Source organism: Notolepis coatsorum (genome assembly GCF_963971535.1).
Source record: "Notolepis coatsorum genome assembly, chromosome: 6".
Taxonomy (NCBI): Eukaryota; Metazoa; Chordata; class Actinopteri; order Aulopiformes; family Paralepididae; genus Notolepis; species Notolepis coatsorum.
Genome location: NC_140170.1, coordinates 48,718,151 through 48,744,599, shown reverse-complemented (window position 1 = coordinate 48,744,599; position 26,449 = coordinate 48,718,151). Strand labels below are relative to the sequence as shown.

At 44.8% G+C, this 26,449-nt stretch overlaps 2 protein-coding genes across 2 annotated transcripts in view; both read right to left on the bottom strand.

Moving 5' to 3' along the window:
* Nucleotides 1-5,398, bottom strand: part of far1 (fatty acyl CoA reductase 1) — a 73,289-nt gene extending 67,891 nt beyond the window's left edge. Inside the window, exon 1 of the mRNA XM_084316351.1 lies at nt 5,294-5,398. The gene's annotated coding sequence lies outside the window, so the exon portion shown is untranslated. The remainder of the gene's footprint in view (nt 1-5,293) is intronic.
* A 12,452-nt stretch (nt 5,399-17,850) lies between these two features.
* dkk3b (dickkopf WNT signaling pathway inhibitor 3b) overlaps nt 17,851-26,449 on the bottom strand; it is a gene marked incomplete at its 3' end in the record, with an annotated part of 35,118 nt that continues 26,519 nt past the window's right edge. The window contains 3 exon segments of the mRNA XM_084315550.1: nt 17,851-17,923; nt 20,518-20,605; nt 20,608-20,667. Coding sequence (XP_084171676.1) covers nt 17,851-17,923; nt 20,518-20,605; nt 20,608-20,667 — 221 coding nt within the window.

Below are 26,449 nucleotides of genomic sequence, written 5' to 3'. Positions count from 1 at the left end.
GGTAACCTAAATACAGCTTTTGTTTTGCTCTGAAATATCCAACTGGCAGCAAGAGAGTGTAATAGATGGCGTGATTCTGATTAGGCTATAACTGGCCTAACGTCACATCATTATCCTCACCACCACTGTCATCATCATCAACAGGTCAAACGTAGTCATATATCCACAAAAAGTTTGTATTTTAGATGTGATAAAACAAGCAATTTGGAGGAAGCTATGCCCCCTTATTGTACTAAACTGGATCACAATTATGCTAGTGTGTTGCTAGTAGCGGCAAGGCAAGGCAGTGAGCGATCCCTGTGTGCGTTGCCCCTGACGTATCAAGCTCATCTAGTATTGAGCCAAACTGCCGTCGTTTCACTGGAAAAGCTTGCCTGATTCAAAGGTTATAGGGTTTTAATACTTTCAAATCAAGTTAAGCGGAATTGATCAGCTAAAAAATGGTATTAGTTTGGATACTAGCTCCGTTCGCTGCTCAGCTAGAAGAAGCTGGCGACCCCTCCCTCCTCTCTTGCGCATCTCTTCCGCGGCTGGAGAGGCATGTTGTCGCACGTTGTGTAGCGCAAGCCGCACATCATTCATACTCACAATTATTTTCCCATTCCGACCGAGATATGAGAGATATACTGCGATCTATACGAGAGAGACACGGCTCTAGGGTTCGAAATTAACGGCGGCTTGGGGCAAAAATGCCCTCGAAAATTTACCAAATGCCCTCGAAAATCAGTTAAGGGGGGCAAGAAAAGCCCCCGACAGTTTACTAATTATATATATAATTATATATATGCTCTACAGTGCGAGCATTTCCCTCGTATTTGCCCCTAATAATATGTGTGTGTGCGAACCGGAAAAATCATTTACTTGCAGTGTGCGAGACGAGTGAATATTACAAAACAGCTCCGCTGTTAATAGTTCAGAAACTGGACTGAAATTCAGTTTTTGGGTGGAATTGTTTGTTGCAAGGAGGGAGGGAGGCGGGGCCCGCTAGGTGTTACAGGGTACTTGAGTGGTGCGAACGCAGACAGACAGAGCTCTGCTTTCATCAAGCATGCATAGTGTAACATTAAGTTACACTGCTATCTTAACATTAGCAAGCTAAGCATCTGCATAGCGCGACCTGTGTAACGTTAAGTAACTTGTGTTCCGCGGGGAAAGACTGTTCCATTTGTAACACAACTCCAAAGAATAACATCCAAATCCGATCCCGATGCACATTTCCTTCATTCCACAGCGCTGAGCGCGCAACGTATTTTATTGATACTCTGGCCAGAGCCTATACTCACAAACGTTCCAATGCTGTCTTCGGGATAATTTTAATCCAAACGTCCATTCAAAACGTTGTGTTATGAAATAATTCTGGGATGTCTGACTATTTCCCTATGCATTGGTGCGAGTTCATTTGACAGTCCATGACATAAGTTCATGAGATGCTCTGTTCTTTTGTTGTGTTTGAGGTGGATGTTGTTGAGTGTGTGTTTTCATGTATCAATTTGAAACAAGCCTCTTGACTGTTGGAATTAGGGATGTTAAAAATAGCTAATAATATTATTCAATATTAGACATTGATCCAGAGGCAACCGGCTATTCGTCTGCTATTTGTAGATATATCAAGACAACAACACAACTTGCCCTCAGGGACAATAATATTTCATCTATTTAGATACAGTATGTATGTATTATTTACAGATAATTGAAGGTACCTCAAAACATGAAACCAAGCCATGTCACACATCGTGTGTGTGTGTGTGTGTGTGACTTGAACAATTTTCACTGTGCTCCTAAATTTCTTTGTGTGCTCCTAAATTTGTATTTAGATTTTATTTATTAACATTTTATTTAGGAGCACATGTGCTCCTTGGGAAAAAGGTTAGCGTAGAGCCCTATATATGGAGACATTAACATTACGTTATCAAACATAGGGATGAAGACTGTAAAAAAAAAGGTGTCAACAATGTTTTATAATCTTTATGTTAATTTGCATCATAAAAGTTCTGTGCCCCCGAAATACAAAAAAAAGCCCCCGAAAATCAATTAAGGGGGGCAAAAAAAGCCCTTGATTTTTTTTTTTTTATTTCTAACCCCAGTGTACAGTGCGCAGATCGTACATACCTGAAATATAGACTAAGCGGTATATCTGGCACTCGTGAGTCACTACTAGACAACTTTGGAAGGATCATACAATTCTTCAGGAGTCGTGTTCCTCTATGGAAAATAGGCATCATTATTATCTTACGCAGAGAGTTGGACCACGATCCACTGTCATTCTTCTTGCAGAGCGTTAGACGAGTGTTTAGCAGGCTGTGACGTACAGGCGTGGAGACAACTATGATTGATTGATTGATTGACATTTGTATTACAGATTGCAGAATGAGTACAATACAGACAGTACGGCTCAATACAGACCAGGGATGCAGACCAGAGAAAGACTTTCGTCTTGTTTACATCAGGGTCCCCCATTTTCAATCCATGATAACATTTATGACATAGCCTACACAACATACAGATATACAGTACTACTGTTACATCCAGACATTTATGACATACAACATGATACAACAAGATACAGTACTGTTTATTTACAGACAGAGTTTCTAAAAGAGAATAATTACATTTGAGGGGGAGGAAACTGTACATTGGGGGGGTTGGGTGGGGAGGTTGGACATTTACCGGGGCCAGTTTCGAATTGCAGCCTCCCGTAGGTGCTCTTTTAGAGCAGTTTTGAAGGTGGGTAGGCTTAGAGTAGACGACAGAGTACAGCAACTTGCAATGGGCCTGGTCTACAAGATACACACCACTAAGATACCCATGTACATGTCGAAATACTTCCCAAAGGTCAGTGAATTCCACAACCACAACACCAGAGGGAGCTCCACAAATCATGTTAAACCCAGATATGGCTCAAACAAGGGACTAAACACGTCTTGTCAAGTTTGTTGTGATGTCTTGAAGAGTCTTCCTCTGCCTGCATGGACCACAGGAAACCCATGCCCCACAACCAGCTTCACCAGCCATCTCAAAGGCATGTGAAAACCCTGCGGCTACATGAAAAAACATCATGAATGGAGGCTTTGGAGACTCCTTGGTGATATGAGCGAGAAGGGTGTTAACAACTATAGCATGACTGGCTGGCTGCAAAACCCGCCAATCATAAGATCACACACACATTGGCTGGATTTAGGTTACATTACCTCCCCTCCTCCAGTGAGGCCCAGCTCTGGAATGGGAATACAGGAAATAGCCTATACAGTAGGCCTAGCCTATATAACATGTCCTAGTTAGGGATGGATGCACCGATGCCCAACAATTTCACTAACCAATACCGAACCTCCGAGCACTGAACTTTGAAATGCAAGGAGAGAAGTGTCATGCCCTCAAACCACAACTCACACAAAAGCCCATGTGGGTGCTGCTCTCAAGAGAACAGTGGTGTTGAATTGAGGGGCTGGCTGTTTTACTCTTGATGCACCAATGCGTCAAAACATAAAGCTTTATTGTCCCATATCTGTGTGGTACTCGTGCAGTGTTCTACTTTCTAACCACATCTCTGAGGTTAATCCATTATTCACCGTGAGATCAAACCTCGTTCTGGGTCGAAAATGCAGAAAATCACATTTGGCCCTTGGTATTTATTTGGTCAATTATTTCAATAGGCCTATAATCCTATTTTACCAGTATTAGTGGTAATGCAGGATGACTGGTCAGGTGACGGCCTATACAAAGAAGAGACAGGTTGGCTCAGAACGTCTGACATTAGGGCAATGCAGAATGGCCATTTTACCAGCAAAGATTACCAACTGTACTTTTCCTCATAATAAACCTAACCCAAGTAGTCCACTTTATATGCGTTTCATAGGATTGTGTCCCTACCTTGCGTAAAACTTAAAGTATCCCATACAAGTGAGATTTGGATAAAATAGCAGGGACAGACATCACATGACAAGCAGGTCACCTAAATACAGCTTTTGTTTTGCTCTGAAATATCCAACTGGCAGCAAGAGAGTGTAATAGATGGCGTGATTCTGATTATAAAGGCTACAACACACAACTGGCCTAACGTCACATCATTACATTCCTCACCACTGTCATCATCATGAATGAATGAATGAATGAATGAATGAATGAATGAATGAATGAATGAATGAATGAATGAATGAATGAAAACTTTATTGAACAGATTGCAGAATGGCTACAATACAGTAATACACACAATTGTTAAGGGGATGCAGACCAGAGAAATACGTTTGTCTTGTTTACATCAGGGTCCCCCATTTTCAATTCATAGTGACATGGCATAGGGACATACATGCCATACAGGTATATAGTACTGTTACATTTGTGACAGATATGCAAATATACAGTACTGTTACCCATAGATCCTGACAGAGAGTATACATAAGATGGGGAGGAGACTGTACAGGTCAAACGTAGTCATATATCCACAAAAAAGTTTGTATTTTTAGATGTGATAAAACAAGCAATTTGGAGGAGGCTATGCCCCCTTATTGTACTAAACTGGATCACAATAATAACAGCTACAGTGTTGCTACATGTGTAGCGGCAGCAAGGCGGTGAGCGCCGCTCCTCCCTGGCGCGTCGTTGACGCGTCGAGCGCATCTAGTATTATTGAGCCAAACTGCAGCGTCGTTTCATTGTGAAAAGCTTCAAGCCTGATTCAAAGGTTATTGGGTTTTAATAATACTTTCAAACCCACCTAATATCAAGTTAAGCGGAATTGTGATCAGCAAAAAAATGGTATTAGTTAGTTTTGGATACTAGCTCCGTTCGCTGCTCAGCTATAGACGAAGAAGCTGGCGACCCCTCCCTTCTACGTCAAATCAAATGTATACTGTCTTTTGTTAGACTCTTTTTGTATCACAAACAGTACTGTATTTGTAAATCTGGTATAAATGTATAGATGTAGCAGTACTGTCTATCTGTATGTCATGTGTGTCATAATGTTATGATGAATTGAAAATGGGGGACCCTGATGTAAACAAGACGAAAGTCTTTCTCTGGTCTGCATCCCCTTAACAATTGTATGTATACTGTATTGTACCCATTCTGCAATCTGTTAATAACATTTTCAATCAATCAATCAATCGATCCCTCCTCTCTTGCGCATCTCTTCCGCGGCATGTTGTCGCACGTTGTGGAGCGCACAGCCGCACATCATCATCATTCATCATCATACCCACAACAATTATTATTATATAATGAGAGATATACTGCGATCTATATACGAGAGAGAGAGACACGGCTCTAAGGTGTACTACAGTGCGCAGATCGTACGTACCTGAAATATAGACTGTACTAAGCGGTTATTATTCCCTGGATGTAATAAACTTGTTACTGTTCCGATGGCGAGAGCTGAGAACACGGAGCCGAGAGAACAGGAAGGATGTGGAGGCTGACGTCAGAGGAACGAGGCGGCGTGACGTCAGCCTGAAGTGTTCCCACTAGTTCCCATCGCTGGGGAGTTTGTTTTGATTGATTGAAAACTTTATTAACAGATTGCAGAATGGGTACAGTACAGTACAGCTCAATACATACAATTGTTAATAAGGGGATGCAGACCAGAGAAAGACTTTCGTCTCGTTTACATCAGGGTCCCCCATTTTCAATTCATAGTGACATTTATGACATACACAACATACATGACATCATGACATTTATGGCATAGGGACATACATGACATACAGGCATATAGTACTGTTACATTTGTGACATATATTGTTACGATTATGCTTCTTCGGCATGGTGAACCCAGGGCCCTATTCCCCGTACCTGGTTCAACTAAGTCGATCAAAAGTCCCATTATCCAGATTCAATTAACCTGATGTTTGAATCCGCGCTTTCCCTGTTCCTCGAAGGTGGATTCAGTCTCGTTCATTTGAACCAGACTTGATACTCAGGATCAGTGCGCGCGGCCGCCTCAGCTGAAAAGACAGCAGGTGTCGATCGCAGAAATCCTGATTTTCTAACGGCATTGATTGATTGATTGATTTAAAACTTTATTAACATATTGCAGAATGGGTACAATACATATGGCTCAATAGCCTCGCCGACAAGTTAAATGCATAATCTATAGGCTAATGTTAAATCCCTCATTACCCCAATCAATCAGATTATATTTCTTTAAATGTGCCTGATGGCAGTAGGCTTAAAATGGAATGAATAATCGAATGAGATCTATTGCTAGCGAAAATAATTAGTTAAACTCTTTCAGAATAAGTAGATACAAACAAGCCCAAAGAGTATCTAATTGATAAGAATTAATAGATGCTTATGAGGATATCTGCACTGTATGCGCTCGGCTTAGGTAACATGTACTTTATATATAAATACAATTTTCAAGGCGCGACCCCCGAAATAACAGAGAGGCTTGGAGCCGGCTATACAGTTTCACTATTAATCAGGTTTTAATCTGTTTCGGACATAATCCATATGCATTGAATTGATTAACCTTTGGTTTATACCAGTGACGCATGTTCATCATCAGATAACAGTGCTTGAACAGATAAACGCATTTTCTCAAATGCATTAATGTGACGTCAACGGCTCATTCAATTGCTCAAATCCGTCAAACAGCGCATCTCATCAGACATTTTAATCCCAGTTACAATATCACAATAACGTGTGAGTGATGATACAATTCAACAATCCTCAGATTCCTCGTAATTCATAATCCACAAAGACCACAATCCACGCATAGACACTTCAATTTTATGCTTGAATGAAACACAATCCGGGCGCTCCGTTAAGCAAATCTACAGCGGAGAATATATGAAACTAATCAGAGCCAAACGGCCGATAGGTTTCATTCATTAAAAATATCCCCGCGGGATTCACATTTGCAATGCGCCGTTATTAAAATAACCACATGCAGTGTGTATCGCGACTCCGAGCGCCGTATATGACGTGCATTATTTTATTTAGGACAAAGTAAATCTATAGGCTGAATATGATTTATTATCAGCATTTAGTTCTATTATTATACATTTCAAAAGCCCCCTCTAGGAAAACGAAGCACAAAAACATAATTTAGAATGGTATAATGCAGATCTACACTGTGGTAATTATTTCAGGAAGCGAGCTGGCACTTCTTTGCGAGGGTGTGGCCATGGTTCATCCAGCTAACTGAACTTAACCCTGCTCCGGACCAGGTTCAAACTTTCTGATCTGTTACCATAGCGATTTAGAAAATCCGACTTCGGGGAACGGAAATGTCTGGCTTAAGTCAAGCTATGCTGAAAATTATCCGGCTAACTCAGTTAGCCAGGTACGGGGAATAAGACCCTGGTGGCAGAGTAAATAACGATGATAGATGAGACAGAAGTCGACGTGGTGATGATAACAGTTTACTTTACAAGACAGGAACAATACACGACTGACAAACATAGGTAACATTTAACAATTAACCCGCAAGGGACTGCAGGCCCACAACACCTAATATACAGACACTGATAGACACAGAGGGTAATTACAAACAGGACACAGGTGTGGTAGACAGAAACAACAGAACACAGAGCACACTGGGAAAACAATAACAATTAAACAACCAGACTAAAACATATTTACAAAACACAGACAGGGGAACACAAGTCTAACAAAGTGGAGACAACAACGACAACACAGACAATAAACATAATAAACATAACTGGCAGTAAATAATAATAAGCTGGTGTGTGAGCTGATGCCAGATCTGCATCAGCCCACCGGTTGGCAATGTTATGTTATGAGGGTTATTGATGGGGGGTTGTGAATGTCTGGGTCCTGGACCAACCGAACCGGGCGGAGGGTTGCCGGCTGGTCCCACAGGACCGGGGGAAGTGTTAGAATATATGATATGCAAATATACAGTACTGTTACCCATAGATCCTGTTCCTGTTATGACATACACAACATACAGATAGACAGTACTGCTACATCTATACATTTATGACATACCAGATTTACAAATACAGTACTGTTTGTGAAACAAAAAGAGTTTAAAAACAAGAGAGTATATACATTTGACGAAGAAACTGTACATTGGAGGAGGTTGGGTAGGTGGGGGGTTTGTTATAAGGGTTTGTTTGTAATAAGGGGTTGTTATTATAAGGGTTTCATAATGCAGCATATAGCCGCATTGCATTGGTAATTTAGGCTATATAAAACCACTCAAGAGATATATTGAAATGTAATTAAATAATGTAAAAGTTGCTGGTGTTGTCCAGTGTTGTATAGTTCACTGATTCTTGAGAGTTGAGACAAAACATGTCCTACATAGAAAAGTCGAATTTATATAAAAAATAAAGAAATACATAATGATTGACATACTCACAAAGTTACATCTAAAGGTATTGTGTATACTGGTGTTATGTTTTAGCACATATATATTTTTTTGGGGGATATTTGTTTAAATGTATAATCTGTGGTTAGAAGCTCCCATGTTAATTATCTTGTCCTCAGCAAGGGGTCACATTATTGACCAGCCCAAAAAAGCTTGAAATACCTCTCCACTTGTGAAAACATACATATCAAATCAAAGATAAGGGTTATACATGTATAAAACAATGCATGCCATGAAACTCAAATAATATAGTCCATAGAAATCTACCTATCAAAGTTGTGTCCTCAGTTTATGTCAACTCTGTCAGACCTTTTCATAAACCTAATTAAATCAGGCAATAGCATGGCCAGCTCTATCCCTGAGGACCCCTTTTCCTTCCCCTGAATGTGGTGAATGCAACCATAGATATATATAGATATCTATGAATGCAACACTACCACACATGGTCTGGTAAGTTTTACACTTTTTGATATTTTAGACAAACAATGTCAATATTCCGATGGTCACAGCTGGAACATGTCAACACCGTCTCTCCGTTATTATACTTTTAAAAAACAATAGTGGATTGAATTCAAGTGTTTCAGTGAGATTATTAAGACAGCTAGCCACTGCCAAAAAACTAGCTAGCTGTAGTGCACAATACAGGCTTGGAGGGAAAATGTGTGCCCTTTTGTCAACTCTGTCAGACGTCAATTCCATCAGATTTTGTGTCTGACGGAGTTGACGTGTAAGCTGACGGAGTTGACAAATCCATCAATAACCTCATAATATGCTATTATTATACTATTTTTGAACATGGTAAAGGATTTAAATGTTATTTGAGAGTTGTATCTGCACAGAAGTGTGCATATAATAGCATGCATTACAATACACTTCTGACTTTTAGAGCATGGGCAGGCTGTGGTCTGCTTATTGAATAATTGTCTTACTTTCCCAGCACATGTGTTAATAAATAAATATAAATATATCATAAATCATAAATATATGATTGATTGATGTAAAATATGGTGCAGTGTGTAGTTTTCACTACCAAACATCTACACTCTTGCCTCTTATAGAGCGGGGAAGGAGTTCCATGTTGCCCTATCCCAGAAGGTATACAAGACAGAAGAAAACAGTTATTCTTGTTATTATACTGTTTACTTAGATCATCAGAGCAAAGGTGCACAGTGGTAAACTGTGGATATTTCATCTTAATATCTTTATAATAATTCTTAATATAGGACTGGTTCATGCATGTCTAGATTGCTGCATCATCCTTTCTCTGACTTTCCATCCATAGTGTAATACATTATGGTATGGAGTAATCAACAGGATATTTCTTTGCTAGTCAGTTGTCACAATCTTATCAGTTGTAATATACCCTAGGAATATTGGAATTACTGTCTTCTTGAATTTTCTCCCACTGCTTCCACTGAACATGGATGTTGTCTGCACAAGCCAAGCCAGTGTGAAGATGTTTGCAATATCTAGTTGTAGAAACTACGCACTGCAGCTTTGACGTCAATCAATCATGTTTAGTAAATACACACCTGATTTTATAGTCTTATTCTAATACATTTTCATTACTTTTGTATTATAGGAAAGCATGGCTAGACAAAAATTGTCAGTTGAGGAGCGAAGCAGAAGAAATAGAGAGTACCAATGAAAGAGAAGAGAAAGATATACAGTGACGAAGAGAGCAAACATGCCTTGCAAGAGCAGGAAAGACAAAGGTGGAAAAAGAGGGTTCAAGACAAAAAAGTAATAGAAATAGACAAGATGGGAGAGAGGTCCAGAAAAGGTGCAGATAGAAAAGGTCCTCTGAAGGTGTGGTGCTGGAGGCAGACACCCCCCCCAGATCAGGATATTCTAGATAACAATGCCAGACAGCGCAGAGAGTCTCTCAGACAGGAACAGAAACAAAGTAAAACGCAAAAAAGGCATTCAAGAGAAATACAAACTTTAAAAGAGAAGATTACAAATGTAACAAAGCAACAAAACAACCTGAGAAAAACAATAATGTGCTGAAAAAAGGCTACAAATACATCACCACTGGACTCTCCAGGCACGGAAACAACGAATATGCTATCAGGAAGCAAAGTAAGGAATCAGAAAATCCAAAAGGCCCTGCTATTCCACCACATCATCAGAAGAGAGCTGAAGACAAACAAACAAACTCCTGGCCCACGGCGCCAAAAACCAGCACTGAGTGTGTCATCAGGCACGATTCTTAAAAAGTATCGTCTTCTTCAACAAATTAAAGACTTTGGGTTAACCTATAAGTTAATGAGAGAAAGGGAGCATCCTCAGAAAAAGCCAACATTCATACAGGGTGTAACACAGACTGTCCAGGATTTCTTCCTGAACTCTGCACGTGTGACGATGTGTGACGATGGATAGTGCTAATGATGGCTTTGTCATTATAAATGATTTCCCATATCTTTTAAAATCTTCGAAAGGGAATGGGTACATTTGGAAATTTTGCAATACAAAATTATGTAGGTTAGAGTTATCCTATCCCAAAAAATTTACTAATTTAAATTCCCCATTAAGAAACACATCATTTAGACACTTTGCATGTTAGGATTTCCTTCAGATTCATGTTGGCATCCATGTATGGCGAAGGCCCGGACTGGCCATCGGGGCGCGATTACCAAAACAAGCCGCATTTCTCGGAGACACTCTCTGATTGGCCGACGCCTGTTTCTACACTGGTTAAGCTTAGGCACTCTTCGAAGTAGGTTAAGGTTAGAGTTTGTCTTAGAGCGTGACGGCAAGTTCTTTCGACGGTTAAGCTTAGGCACTCTTTCGAAGTTGGTTAAGGTTAGAGTTTGTCTTAGAGCATGGCGATAGAACACCAGGTAGTTTGCAGGCTGTTTGATGAGGAAATGGGCAAAGACACAGCTCGTCACGGATTGGCCAAACGCGTCAGTGGCCAATCAGAGAGTGTCAGTCAGTGCCAATCAGAGAGCGTCTCCGAGAAATGCGGCTTGTTTTGGTAATCACGCGCCATCGGGAGCTCTGTCTGTCTGTCACACACACACAAAGGGAGCCGCATGTGATTGGTGGAGGCGGGACCAGGCCATACAACTGATTGACAGTGGAGATGGCGAATGGAATGGCAGGTGGCACTTCTGCAAAATGACAGGGAGAGACAGCAAAAGACAAAAAATGTCAAGCATAACCTGCGCTTGAAAATGGACAGTGAAAAAAGAGGAAGGGTCGAGCAGAGGGAAAGAGAGAAAAATACATACTGCTTACTGCTTGTATTTCACAGAACAGACCAGTCAAGATGGAAATGACTGGAAATTAAATGTTTCAACAGTGGAAAAAAGAGGAAGGTGGAGCAGAGAGGGAGGGAGAGAAAAATACATACTGCTGCTGACTGCTTGTATTTCACAGAACAGTCAGATGGAAATGTGTTATGGTTTGTAACCGACCCCAATCGCACAACACAAGACAGGTATGAGAGTAAGCCAAAACAGGGCATTTATTCAATACAAACAAAAAGCGGCACTGTCCCTTTAAGGGAGAACACAAAAATACTGGAAACAAAGAAATAGGGAAAAATGTGGCACTGTGCCTTTAAGAGGCGAGCAGGCTAAGGGGCTAAGGCTAAAGGACAGGGCCAGGGCAAAAAGGTCAGGGCAGGAAGAGGCGGGCTGGAGGCGGGGAGGCGGGCTGGAGACAGGGACAGAGAAACAGGGTTAAGGCCTTGGACAGGGCGAGGGCCAGAGCTGCTTACAGGGATGGCAGGGTTCAGACGGCGGAGGCCTGGCAAGGAGATCCTCCTCGGAAGTGAAGAGACGCATCCTCCCGTGGGATAGGAAGCGATGCGCGCCGGCTTGAGCGTCTGGAGTAGGAGCGCGCCGGCTTGAAGAGACGCATCCTCCCGTGGGATAGGAAGCGATGCGCGCCGGCTTGAGCGTCTGGAGTAGGAGCGCGCCGGCTTGAAGAGACGCATCCTCCCGTGGGATAGGAAGCGATGCGCGCCGGCTTGAGCGTCTGGAGTAGGAGCGCGCCGGCTTGAAGAGACGCATCCTCCCGTGGGATAGGAAGCGATGCGCGCCGGCTTGAGCGTCTGGAGTTGGAGCGCGCCGGCTTGACGTCTGGAGTGGGACACTGGAAAACCTCCCGTAGAGGATTAGAGAGCGTAGACGGTGTCCCACTCCAGGCAAACGGCGACAGGTGGTGATGGCTGGCACCTCGTCTCACGCCGGAGACGCGGCAGGTGATGGTAACGTCCAGGACTCCATGAACACTGAACACAGAAAAGGATAAAGAGTCCAGAACAAAGAACCAGCATACAGAACGACCCGACGAGGACTGGAGGGGAGGTCCAGGTATTTAAAGCCCTCTGGGGCGCTAATCATAACTTATCACAGCTGTGAAAGGTAGTCCAAGGGTGGGGGCTGGTGAAGAGCAGAGGAGAGTAAAACATCGCGAGGGTGGGGGCTGGTGAGGTGAGGAGAACAGGGAATTAAAGGTCCAGGGAACAGGCGAAACCTCACAGAAATGCCTTTTTCAGCCGAGAGAGAGATCTTGTTTACACTGACTGATCTTTCCAGCCATGATACTGCTGTTCCAATACATGTAGATACCACATAGGATGTTTATAATGTAGTATACTATGTTTAATGTAGAGAGAGAGAGAGAGAGAGAGAGAGAGAGAGAGAGAGAGAGAGAGAGAGAGAGAGAGAGAGAGAGAGAGAGAGAGAGAGAGAGAGAGAGAGAGAGAGAGAGAGAGAACTGAATCAGAATCAAACTCACTCAACCACTTCACTTTAGGACCAAAGATGGGTCACATGGGGTATGGAGCCTGGTAGTGCTTGTCCCACAGCCCCCCACATGGCAAGAGTATGTTTTAAAGGAACACACCAACATTATGAGAAATGCATTTACCGTCTTCTCCAGAGTCAGACAAGAAGATAGATACATGTTACCTCTCTGTGCATTCAGTAGAAAGCTATCCGGCTGCAAGCTATACTAGCTTAGCACAAATTAATAGAAGCGGATATAGAGCTGTTGGCCAAAAACACCTCTCCCAGAGTTTTAAGCTAGGCTATAGGTCCGTATCCGCTTCCATTAAAATAATTTGTGCTAAGCTAGGATAGCTTGCAGCCAGATAGCTTTCTACTGAATGCACCAAGAGGAAATTGGTAATGCTTTGTTCTTAAATGCACTATGAGAGAATAAAGAGATAAAAGAGGCTGTAACTGTAACACAAGTTAAATCCCTATCTGACACACGTCACGGTGATCAATATCCCAATGTACCCAACCCCCCCCCACCCAACCTCCTCCAATGTACAGTTTCTACGTCAAATGTATATACTCCCTTTTCTTGACTCCTTCTGTATCACAAACAGTACTGTATTTGCAAATCTGGTATGTCATAAATGTATAGATGTAGCAGTACTGACTATCTGTATGTCATGTATGTCATATATGTCTATATGAATTGAAAATGGGGGACCCTGATGGAAACAAGACAAACGTCTTTCTCAGGTCTGCATCCCCTTAACAATTGTATGTATTGAGCCGTACTGTATTGTACCCATTCTGCAATCTGTTAAATAAAGTTTTCATTCATTCATTCATTCAGCCACTCTTATTGTCTGGGACCAAATACGGCCACGCCCCACTCCCAGCAAAAAGTGGGAATCTCTAGAATGGGTTTGGGGCGGCGCTGTATACGGAAGTAGCTCTCAAGGTGACGATTAGACAACACTTTTTTGTTGTCAGTAGATGGCAGCATTGGTTTAAAATTAAAGGCTGAAAATGTTGAGAACTACAACACTGCATTTCCCAAGAGCGTTAGCACAGGTCGCAGGTCACTGGGATGGGTCTATATTCTCCGACGTGATCTGAACAGCGTTAAACTATTACTGCAACCTCGGTATAGCGACCGCGAATGGCCAACTAATTATCTTAACAAAAGTGCGCTGGTAGCATTACATATGTTGTCTAAAGGGGGACATATGGTACAATTTAAGATTCTAATGATAATCGGCATATAAAGGACAAGATAAAGCATCGTTAATTTGTAAGAAACCTCAATGAAAACGGCGCAGGGTGCTATTGTTATGAAAATGTGATAGAATCCTATAAAAATGTGGACGCACTTGGCCTACGTTCCGTTAGCTATAGGACTCAAGATCCAATCTACAGATCAACAGAGTTATGTACACACAAGTTTGAATCATATTATTGTCCAGAGATAATAGTATTATAAGAATACCATTCAAACCTGCTCTGTACATAACTCTGTTATGATGTCGGTTTGACACATGCAAATATATAAACGTGAATTTAACTTGTGTTGCTTCTTTTAGGTACCACACCCTGACAAAATGTACTCAAAGTGAGGGCCAACTGAACAAGAAGACAATGCCACCATCTAGTGGTCAGCACTGTCTTTTGCAATAAATAGACAAAAACAGTGGTTTGTTAGAAAGTTTATTCAGATAATAATCAAAAGTGCTTCCCTTGGTCCTTAAATATAAAACTAAGAACATGTCTACTATTTCCATCAAGTTACATAAAAGCCATATCGTCATTTAAAACAATTGAAGTAAGGCACAAATAATACAGTGCAATCTTTATGTCCTGTCAAGAAACAACATCCTGACTTATTCTTTCTGATTAAAGAAAACCTCACCTGTAATTAAATCACTTTTCTCATTATACAAACTGTGTTCTGGTCTCACAACCTGCATCATTATACCTGATCGAACTGGGGGAGATACTGGATGAAGTATACAACTGCATTTTATCTTTTTTAATATGACTCATGTACAGGGGGTGTGCGAGCAGTGCGGTCGCACAGGGCCTCGCGGGAAGGGGGGCCTCGCAAAATAAAAATTAAATTTTTTTTTTTTTTTTTTTTTTTTGCGAGGCCCCCCTTCCCGCGAGGCCCTTTTTCATCACAGACCTAAAATCTAGTTTTGCTTATATGCTTATATATTTCACATTAGACACGTTTGTAGAATGTGTCTGACTTGTTCCTGGCTCTGCGGCTCTGCAGATACACTATTGGCTCTGCAGATACACTATTGGAGGCAGCTCTGAGGCTCTGCAGCAGAATTGGTTTCAATGAGGGGAGGGGTTACAGGTAAGGTAGAGTCTGACTATTTCGCGCGTGCAGCATTGGAGGTTATGCCAGCCAAGATGAAGAGGACATTGTTTGGCAGATGGACTGAAGATGAAAGTTGTTGCATGTTAGACAGTTCAGTCAGGCTAGCCATCCCAGCTAAAGACAGGGACAGCTAGTTAGCTTTAGCTACGTTATAATATTGAGTGCTAACGTGTGGTTCAGTCGGGATATAGCCATGATGATGTCGGCTAGTAGCTAGCTTAGCTAAAGGCTACACGAGGTACAGGGATTATCTAATTCAGCGCTATTCAGAGGAGCGAGGCGAGTGGATGTCTTTTCAAAAGAAGGAGAAGAGAACTTGTGAGCAGATAAATCTGTTAGGCAGCAATACGCCGAAAGGTGTCCAGTCTGCCGGAAAGTACTCGAAGAAGAAGAAGAAGAAATTACACCGTGGGCCAAGAAAGTCTCCTTCCAACTTTACCATTGGCGCCGCATTCATTGATACTGCGTTATGGTGAGTCAACCTATGATTATATACCCGCCGTGGACCTATCTATCTTTCTCTCTCTCTGGAGCCAAACTGGTCGACTAGCTAATATAGTACTACTAGTAGCTAACGGTGTGTGCCTGGTGAGAGCACCTGGCTGTATGTAGCCGCATAGCTTGCAGAACGCAGAAGCAAGCTATGCGGCTACATGCAGCCAGGTGCCTGATTGAGCTAACTGTTAGCCAGTTAGCTGTTTAGCGTCAGCTGGGAACGTTCGTTTGATGCTATCAGTTAGCCTTGAGAATAGCAGGCCCTGGCACTCTGACTACGACATCATCTTTGACAGAAGATGTAGTCGGGCCTGCACCATGACAAGGCTCTGGCCATAGCTTATTTGTCCCGACAGCGAGAGGCCTTTCGTCAACGTGGAGACCTGTGTTGCGGCCTTTCGCCCTGCGTTCCTCGTGCAGGTAAGATGTCATGACATTACCCCACTCTTCCTTCCTTCCCCTCCCGAATGTTTTGTTAATAACGATGTTTTTTTCCAGGCAAAACATATGCTACTTCACAACATTTGGAGATACGACATGTGCTGTGTGTGAATGGTCGTTTGTGTAGCTTGGGTAGCGTTGGGCCGTTGGCCAAAGCTGTGTGTGGCCTGGTGTCACAGTACCTGGCTAGCCTATTTAGCTGATGTCGGCCATTGGCTCCTTGCTGCTTTGGTTTCTCTGGTATAGACCCTCTTCTTGTTGGATTTAAGTGTTGATCTTTGTCCTTTTGAATCTCTCATACATGCTCTAGTCTCTCTCTAACACACACACACATGACAAACACACATGTTCTCTCTCTCTCTCTCTCTTTCTAACACACACAGTCTGCCTATGGCGGCCTTTCTCGATGGCTAGGCTGTGCTCAAGGATCTTCAGTCACAGTGCTCAGGTATTCTGCCACTGTGTACTCTCTGTTTAGGGCCAAATAGCATTTCAATTTCTTTCCAATGTGTCTCTCTCTCTCTCTCTCTCTGTACACTGTATATTGACTGTAGAACGGGAGCTCTCTCTCGCTCTCTCTTTTGCTATATGTTGACTGTATCATGCCCCGCCTCGGGCAGCGCTATTATTTAAGAATATGTTGACTGTAAAAAAAAAAAAAAAAAAAATATATATATATATATATATATATATATATATATTATATATATATATATATATATATATATATATATATTTTTTTTTTAACCTTTGGGGGGGGGGGGGGGGTTGCGTTATATCTCGCACAGGGCCTCGCATTTCTCCCAGGCGGCCCTGCTCATGTACAATAAAGTGCTTTTTATGGGAGACAATACCTGGTGCCTTTTTCAAATTTGATGTCATGTTGTTTTCTCCTGTGCACCAGTAAGAAGAATATTCTCTAAGAATATGCAAATGTGCTAAAACCTTACTCTTTCTTTTGGCTAACCTTAGGTCAGATCCTAGGCTAGGCAGCTGGCATCACCTCTGGACATAGGGTTACATAATTATAAAATAGCATCATCCTGTCTTTGCTTTCTCAGACAGATAATCCCTGTTCTTCTTTTGCAGGCCTCTCCTCCAAATCGCCCACTATTTCCCACAGAGAGCTCCGCGTCTGGAAGGGAGAGAGAGAATCCACATGTTATGGACAGAAAAAAACACACCATGGCACATTATCTGAACAAGTAACTGCAATGACAGTTGTCTAACCTAGTTTGTAACTCTGTACTCCCTAGCTGTCGTGATAGAACTGCTATTATTAGGTTTGAAGGGTCAAAGTGGGTATCAAACAGGGAAGAAAGACTGTCAGGTTTTGAACTGTGTGGATGTAAAAACAGGGAAGAAAGTGGGTATCAAACAGGAGGAAAGACTGTTTTAAACTGTTTAAACAGTCATTCAGAACTGCATTATTTTACTCTGCCTATTCTATTTGACTGTGTCCGTCAGGTTTTGAACTGTGTGGGAAAGACCGTCAGGTTTTGAACTGTGTGGGGGACGCAGGCCTGGAACTGCGCCCTGGGAGTGATAGGTTTTTCAGTTCATTGATGATGAATATCCTCTATATATCTAAAGGCCTTAATGAAGAATATGCCTAGAAGTCTGTGTCTCTCTTCCCCTGCATGTGGCGTGACCTGATGACCGTGCACACACATGCAAAATTGGGCTCCTGCTCTTTTTTGTCTACTGGTGATGTGCCCGCGCGGGGTGACTGACTGTCTTCTGAATAAAAGCTCCGTTTGAGAAATACTCTGTCTTCCGCTTCGTCTTTCGGCCGACTGGTCCACAACTATATCAATTAAGAACTCACGACCAGGGATAGGCTAATCCCTAACAAATGGAGGTTCCGGAGTGAGAATTGATGTGGGCCAGCCGCAACCAAGGACGGAACAGGGAATGGAGACGCGGAGGAGGAGGAGACGGTGCAGAGGATCCAGCAGTCACTACCAGCTGTCTGCAGCGCGTCTGAACCAGGGGTGAGATACCAGCAGCCCCTCAGACGTCCGTGACCAGACCACCAGACGACCGGATGACAGGCAGGAGGAGACGAAGGACAGACGGGCCAGGATGAGAGGCGACCGGAGGAGATGGCAGCTGTGCGAGAGGCCGGAGATGACCACCGCAGCACCGGAGAGGAACACCGCAGCCAGGCACCGCTGGCACCGCAGATCAATCACCGCTGATCGTCGTCTACGACACGCAGTTCATCCACGACTAGAACGGGGGAAGCGGCCGCAGGGGAGACACTGAGCTGAGTTGGAGTGATGGTGGGCCGGCCGGCGAGAGGTGGAGAGGACAGTCTGAGACACTGGGAAGGCAGCGGACCGGAGGAGGCACGTTTGTCTAGGGGACCGCACCCTGGAACGGGGACCAACCTCAGGAGGTCAGCCCTTGCCCTCCAGAAGACGGGGCCGACCCAGGTGGGCGGTGCACTGTGACAGAGGGAAGGAAGCGCCCTGATGGACGTTGTGTGTGAACCAGCTCAGGAGGAGACCCACATCCCCTAGAAGACGGGACCAGGGGTGCACTGTAAATAGAGGGGGGGTTCCTCTGGGTTAGGTGAATGAGTAAGGGGGGTCCAACGGGGTTACTGTATCTTCTGTTAGGTTGCGAATTCTGTGTTTCTCTCTTTCTTCTCTCTCTCTCTCCCGCTTTCTCCCCTCCCTCTATCTCTCTCTCTGCTCTCCTGATGTTGATTATCCTGTCTGGTATTGGATGTGATGCATGTAATGAGGTGACAATCGACGGATACAGATCAATGAACTGTGTGTTGACGTTTTATTTAACGTCAAAAGGGGGAATTGATAGGTTTTTCAGTTCATTGATGACGAATATCCTCTATATATCTAAAGGCCTTAATGAAGAATATGCCTAGAAGTCTGTGTCTCTCTCCCCCTTCCACACACAGGGCCGGCTCCCTCCTCACACACATGCAAAATCATGTAGCAGAACATGCAAAATCCTAGTTCACTCTCTCTCTCTGGCAGTTATACATGCAAAATCATGTCCCTTCCTTTCAGCACACACACACACACACACACACACACACACACACACACACACACACAAGCACACACCACACAAACACCCATACATACACACACAGAGACATACACACACCCCCCTCCCCTTTCTAAAGAGTGTATAAAATGACATGTAATATGGACATTCTGGGCTCCTCCTCTTTTGTCTACTGGTGATGTGCCCGCGCGGGGTGACTGACTGTCTTCTCTAATGAATAAAAGCTCCGTTTGAGAAATACTCTGTCTTCCGCTTCGTCTTTCGGCCGACTGGTCCACAACTATATCAATTAAGAATTCACGAGGGATAGGAAATCCCTAACAGGAGGAAGGTTCAAAAGGTCAAATTGGGTATCAAACAGGAAGAAAGACTGTCAGGTGTTGAACTGTGTGGGGGATGCAGGCCTGGAACTGTGCCCTGGGAGGAAGGTTCAAAAGGTTTGCCCTTAGAGGGAGGTTCAAAAGAAGGTCAAATTGGGTATCAAACAGGAAGAAATACTGTCAGCTTTTAAACTGTGTGGATATCAAACTGCTCTTTATTACTGCACCTATGTTAGAATTGTCTATATCATGTGTGACAATCAAGCCGTAAACAAAGAGGCCTATTGGGATGTTAGATCCTAATATGAAGAACTATGTCTTACCTTGACTTTGTCTATTTATTTATTTTTATAATTATTATTACTTTTTATTTTATTTTTTGGTTCTCTGTCTACCCCCCATGTGGGGTGGTGTCATTGTAGTCTGGGATGTTAGTGGTCTAGGTGTGTGTGTGTGTGTGTGTTGTCCTTCAGGACCGACCCATGTTGATTCACAAGTTATGTCATCATTACTTTGTATTGTCCTGATGTCCTGTGTGTGCAAAAAGAAAAAAAAAAACTCAATAAAGTATAAGTCATAAAAATACTTTGTCTATTTTTGCCCTGTCTTTTTTTGTGTGTGTACTGCTGTGAAGCACTTTGAGCTGCAATTCTTGTATGAAAGGTGCTATACAAATAACATTTATTATTATTACTTCTATTCTATTCTATTTCCTTCCACTCTATTCCAGTTCAATTCCACTGTATTCTATTATTCTGTTGGATATCTGACCCCTGGGCGTGGCACTGGAGCCCAGTGGCACAGGGGCAGTGATCGCGGGGCCCGTCCTGGTCCCAAGCCAGCATGTCCATCAGCAGGTTGGCTGGCTGAGGCAAGACTCCCCTCTCTCAGGTCTGGGGGTACACACTGGGAACAACAGCTCTGGAGAGAGAGAGAGAGAGAGAGAGAGAGAGAGAGAGAGAGAGAGAGAGAGAGAGAGAGAGAGAGAGAGAGAGAGAGAAAAGAAAGAATAAAAGAAAGAAAAAATAAAATATCTCACTATTCAGATCACATTTGACCTTCATACTGACTAAATATTATTTTTTTATAATTCTTTTTGAATTGACAAACACTATTACATCCCTTAAGCTCGCTATGGAGAGAATTCCACAACTTTACACCAATAACGTTAGGTTATGACTATAACCAAGTTCTGTTAGTTAGGGGCGATGCTTGGCATCGCTACTGCACTATCTCGCGTACGTGCACGCGTACTGAATAAACCACAAATGTACCTCTAATACCAGTATTAGTCTGACCACACCCCTCATCAGCTTACCTTCATAAGCAGGTGTGTGGTCACCTGCTCTCCTCCTTCCCAAGCTTTCACCACAAGGTGAGGACAAGGGCTGCAGCGGCGTCCGATGCCAAGCATCGCCCCTAACTAACAGAACTTGGTTATAGTCATAACCTAACGTTCTGTATCGTTAGTGGCTTAGCTTGGCATCGCTACTGCACAAGGGAGGCCAAGCGGAGCCACTTGGCTGACAAATACACCCCGCTGACAGCCCCCCAAAACCATCAGAACAGGGAGGGCCGAGCCCCCCCGACCCCCCCTAATGGAGGGTAGCCCCCCTATTAGGGACGTCACGGGAGGGCGACGGACCCGACCGTGCGAAGAGGCACTCAAGCAACTCAACGCACAGGGTGAGCAGACCGTGGCTTGACCCCACGACTACACACACGCACAACCCGCATGCCACCCGGGAACGAACGGAGGAACAACCTCGTTACTGCCCCCAGAATCACGGGGTCAAGGGCAAACCCAACCCCGTGGCAAGGCCGTAGCAGCGGAGCACGAAGGAAGACCCAGACCCACCAAAAGGACTGGACTCCCTGGAATGGGGGCCCGGAGAAGTCCATGATGCCAGCATCAAGACCCCACCAGGTGGGCACGTAGTGCCCCGCCCCCCACATCGCCAGCGTATTCGGACAAAGGCCCCTCAGTTACTGCACCTGGTATTCCCAGGCGGAACCAACCAGGCCAGAACCTGCCCAGCTTCCGAGATCGGACGAGACCGGGCGTGTTCAGGTCGGTATGGCCGTAAGCCGAGCGGGCCCCGTCCCCCCAATAGTACACCGCCTGGCACACTGACCCTGCAGAATAGGCAGTCAGCATGGCCGTAAGCACACAAAAAAGGTTAACCAACGGAAGCAGGCAGCGCACCGGGGAAAAACCAGGCAACAGGCTGTTAACCCTAGCCTGGAGACTGCGGACGAGACAGGCACCAGAGGGGACAGCTGAACACAGCCGCCCCGGCGGAAGGAGCGTAAGCTGGCGGTGTTGCATGACCAAGCCTCCATTTAACAACCCCCACCCAGAGGGGTCGAGGCAGAGAAGGCTGACACGATTGGCAGACGTCATGAACGTGCAGGGGCACCCTCAAACGGTGAACCCGGGAGTTGACACTGCTCCAACACACCAGGGAATCAACCACCTCGGTGTTACCCAATGCGGTGGTTGTTCCTATAACCCCTCAAGAAAAAACTCCAAAACACACCTGCGGGTATACACCGGCTATACCGCAGTACAAGTGTTTCAGTTTCCAAAAAGGGTTAACCCAGGCCTACGGGTCGCAAACATCACTTCGGACCGGGCCTGGCGGTACGGGAAGCACAGGGTCACCAGAGGAGGTCAAAAAACCACCCCCACAGGCCCCTCTTCGCCATGCGTGAGAGAGGAGCGAAAAATAATGGAGAACCAGCCCCTAAGCACACCGTACCTGGTATTCCCCGGCGGTCTCCCAACCAAGTACTGACCAGGACCAACCTGTGTAGCGGCCGAGATCCGACGAGATCGAGCGCGTACAGAATGGCATGGCTGTAAGCCATGACGACAGTGCTGAGTAAAAACATACCCAACCAGGGTCTCCATAGCGCTTAACCCTGTGACACCCAGACCGACCTGGCATTTTTCCCCCTGAAAAAAGCCCAAGTCCCTCAGGGTACCAGAACAGCAGATCTGCATCCCCGGCGGACAACGGGTTCAACTGATCTGGACCAGCGTGACCAGAACCAGTCCCGTGCCCTAACCACGCCGACATGCCTACTCCAGGAGAAGGGCAGATATGCGTGTTGATCTTAACATGAAAAGAAGGCGCCACCCAGACGTCGGGACGAACCGCGCCTGGTGGCCCACCCCAAGGGCGTGAGACCCCACTACATATGTTCAGATCCATCCCGTCATCATCCCCCAGACATGAACGAGAATCCGTCGACAACCCACCCAGGTCATGGGATGTGGTCGCCGGAAGAGGAAAAACCCCCATCTCAGTTGCTTTATAAAAACGCTGTTTCAACCACAAGCAACTAAGGCGTGCCAGTCAATCGCCTGTTTACAGCGAGCTAGCACTATACGTGCGTCGGGACACACCCCCATCAATGAACAGGCTATTTAGACCTGTCATTGAATCCCCAAGGCGCCCAGGGGAACGACAAGAGGGGTGTGACACTCCCTAACTCCAACACTTCTGGAATAGAAAGAAGGAAGCATCAACAGTATGTATCCCAGTCTACACAGCCGGGGTAAAAAATGTTCACATTTTTACATCCCACCACCCTCCCATAGGAAAGAGACGGGGATCCCCAGAGAGACTTCCCACGCGAGCTGTACAGATTGAAAGGAATATATTGCACCTTGAGCCATGTAAAAAACTGGTTTTAGGGCCTCCGGGGAAGAGGCACCGAACCCATACACACTCAATAAACGAATTGAATCGAATATACATACAATAGAAAAGGACCCTTCTAGAGGGTCCACTCACTTTGACAATCTGAGGAGGAAGGCTCTGTACTCTGATGGAGGCTTCCTCACATGGAAGAAGGAGTCCGAACTCACAGAAGGCCTGAGTAGGCGCTTGGTGAGGAGGAGCCCTGACCACCCCCCCTGAAAACAGATCCATCACATGGACCTGAACAGCACACGGAAGTCCTACCAACAGAGACGCGCACGGTGACGTACTCTATGGCGGGGGAATTCCTGCGGTGCACACGCCCAATATACCAGGCCGTGGGACCAGGAACTCCCTCCCCCCCCCCCCCCCCCCCCCCCCGTAACGTGCCGAACCGCCACGTGACGGGAACCTTGAAGGACAGGGGGTGTACCCCTGACCGACAGAACAATGGGGAGAGGAAAGGTTACCAGTTCACCCCTTTACGACCCCACACCCATGATACGACGTAACGACAAAAAGAGAATATGACACAGTCATAGTCAGCTCTATGAAGCGTTTCACAGCTCCACACAGCGCACGAGCTAACCTGCTATCTGATTTTTACTAAGGAAAAACACAGAATAGAGAGGGCTCTAAGAACCCCGGTCCAACATACACATGTGCTTCTGTGGCCAGTACAACCCAGTTGTAGGTCACATGACACACACAACCCATCATCACCTACAAAAAATGGCAAAAACACTCAACAGAGGAACGCCGTTTTTTTTCACAATGAGAGAATACATCATTCTCGATTAGTATCGACCACAGGCCTTGCTAAGCACACATGACAGCAACCAAACCAATTTCCCTTTAGGAAATAAGTTTCTCCAGCAGATTTAGCACAACCTCAGCAATCAAGCTGAGAGTTACATCGTATCCCTACCACACAAAAGACACAATTAATGCACAACATGTCTGATAGGAGGTGATAAAGTCCCCAGGGAACCGGGGGGGGAAACACAATCCTCCTATTTTACCCTCAATACGGCCAGTTAAAACAGGAAAACCTGTTAATGTGTGAACTCACTGTTCATTGTCATTACAGTCTGAGAAAGAACATTCTTTTACTCACTCGTCACCAAGCATAGCTTCATAGGTTAGTTGCCTTAGTAGTGAGTACACGGTACACATAAACACCATGATGTTTCTCACACAACAACCAGATCAATACATCACGACCTGCACGGAGAAGCTAACTGCCAGTGACAAAAACAGCTCACACACAACCCGCAACGTATCTCAAATGCATTGCAACAACACACGTTTTGGGAAAAAACACCGTTATTCACAATACATTTAGCAAGGTAAAACCAGAAGACGTGTTATGAGGTCTGGCCAACCCCGTACCTGCCCGGAACGCAGATCAGCGAAGTGCAGTCACAAGCCACCGTAGAACACAGCCGTCCCGTGTTGTTCGATCCGGGCAGCGTCGCCGCTCCACCAGTCGCTACAGTCCTCTTTGTTGACGCAATCCCCGTCTAGGCTCAGGCAGGGTCGACGAACATCCCCTGTCAAGGATGACGTCGTGGTCAAGAGTGTAAAACATGTTAAAATCAAAGCACGTTCAACAGAATAGCATCAAGCTAACGGCTGCTCCAACCGTTCGGGTGCTATTGCTTCCGCTCGCGAGACGCCGATCTACGACGCACGCGATCAGGAGCGAGCTCCCGGCGGCGCGCGAGAAGCCAAGCTACCCCGCGCCAGGCCACCGACCGGCTAACCGTAAGCTATGAACATGTAAACAATGACATAACACTCACCCAGACAGGCCGCCGTTCTGAACCCTCCTCACTTTTTAAGAGAAAAGAGAAAACAAGACGTCAACACCGCTTCACAACGGTGACATTAACACGTCCGGCGGAATCAGCACAGTACCAACTGGCCTGTATAGCTGACTTTGAACATGAATCTGCCGCTATCGCACATTACATGCACATATCCCCTCGTGAAGGAATACTCTCATTTGGATATGAAAGATGGGGTCTTAACACGGTGACAGAGAGAATCCACTCGTCCAGAACACACAGGGATCACCAGTGTCAATGGTCGCGGCCCACTAGTTAAAACTATAATGGTCGCCAGACCAAGGCCTCCTGTCGCCTAGACGGCTAAACAAAGGACCCTAGCCTGGGGCCGGTTTCCATAAACTTTGTCAAGTAGCCCCCATAGCACTAACAGACAAGTGGAGCCCGCCAGCAAACACTACTCACCCAACCTGGAACGCACCGCTCCTCACAACAGCGGCATGTCCGACAGTTCAGCTGTGGCCTGACAGGTTTCACCCCAACAAACACAGCAAGGAACTGCAGTTGAGAAGCATGCAGCGGCGTGCTCCCAATACGAAAACCGGTGGAGGGTTTGTAGAATGATCATCATCTTCTAGACACTCCAGTACGAAGACAATATCGCCGTATTTTCTCGAAAATAGTGAGAGAGAAAATAAAGATATGATGTCAACGTATCCTTGTTTCCCAAGCTGTTCCTAATCCAATTTCTTCCATCATGGTGTCAAGTGTGGGGATCTACCGAGGCACCTCTTCCTTGTGGTGAAAGCGAGAAGGAGGAGAGCAGGTGACCACACACCTGCTTATGAAGGTAAGCTGATGAGGGGTGTGGTCAGACTAATACTGGTATTAGAGGTACATTTGTGGTTTATTCAGTACGCGTGCACGTACGCGAGATAGTGCAGTAGCGATGCCAAGCTAAGCCACTAACGATACAGAACTGAAGGACACATCTGTTTAAGTGTGGTACGTGCAAACTGATGTTTAAAATTGTATTTTCTCCCACTAAACTCACTTTCTAAATGAAAAAGATGTTGTAGTTTTTCTGGCAGTGTATTATTTCTTGCCCTAAACATAATTAACATTGTTTGAAACTTAACCATGTCTTCAAGTTTAATTATTCTAGATTTAATAAATGATGTGTTTGTGTGTTCTCGATAACAG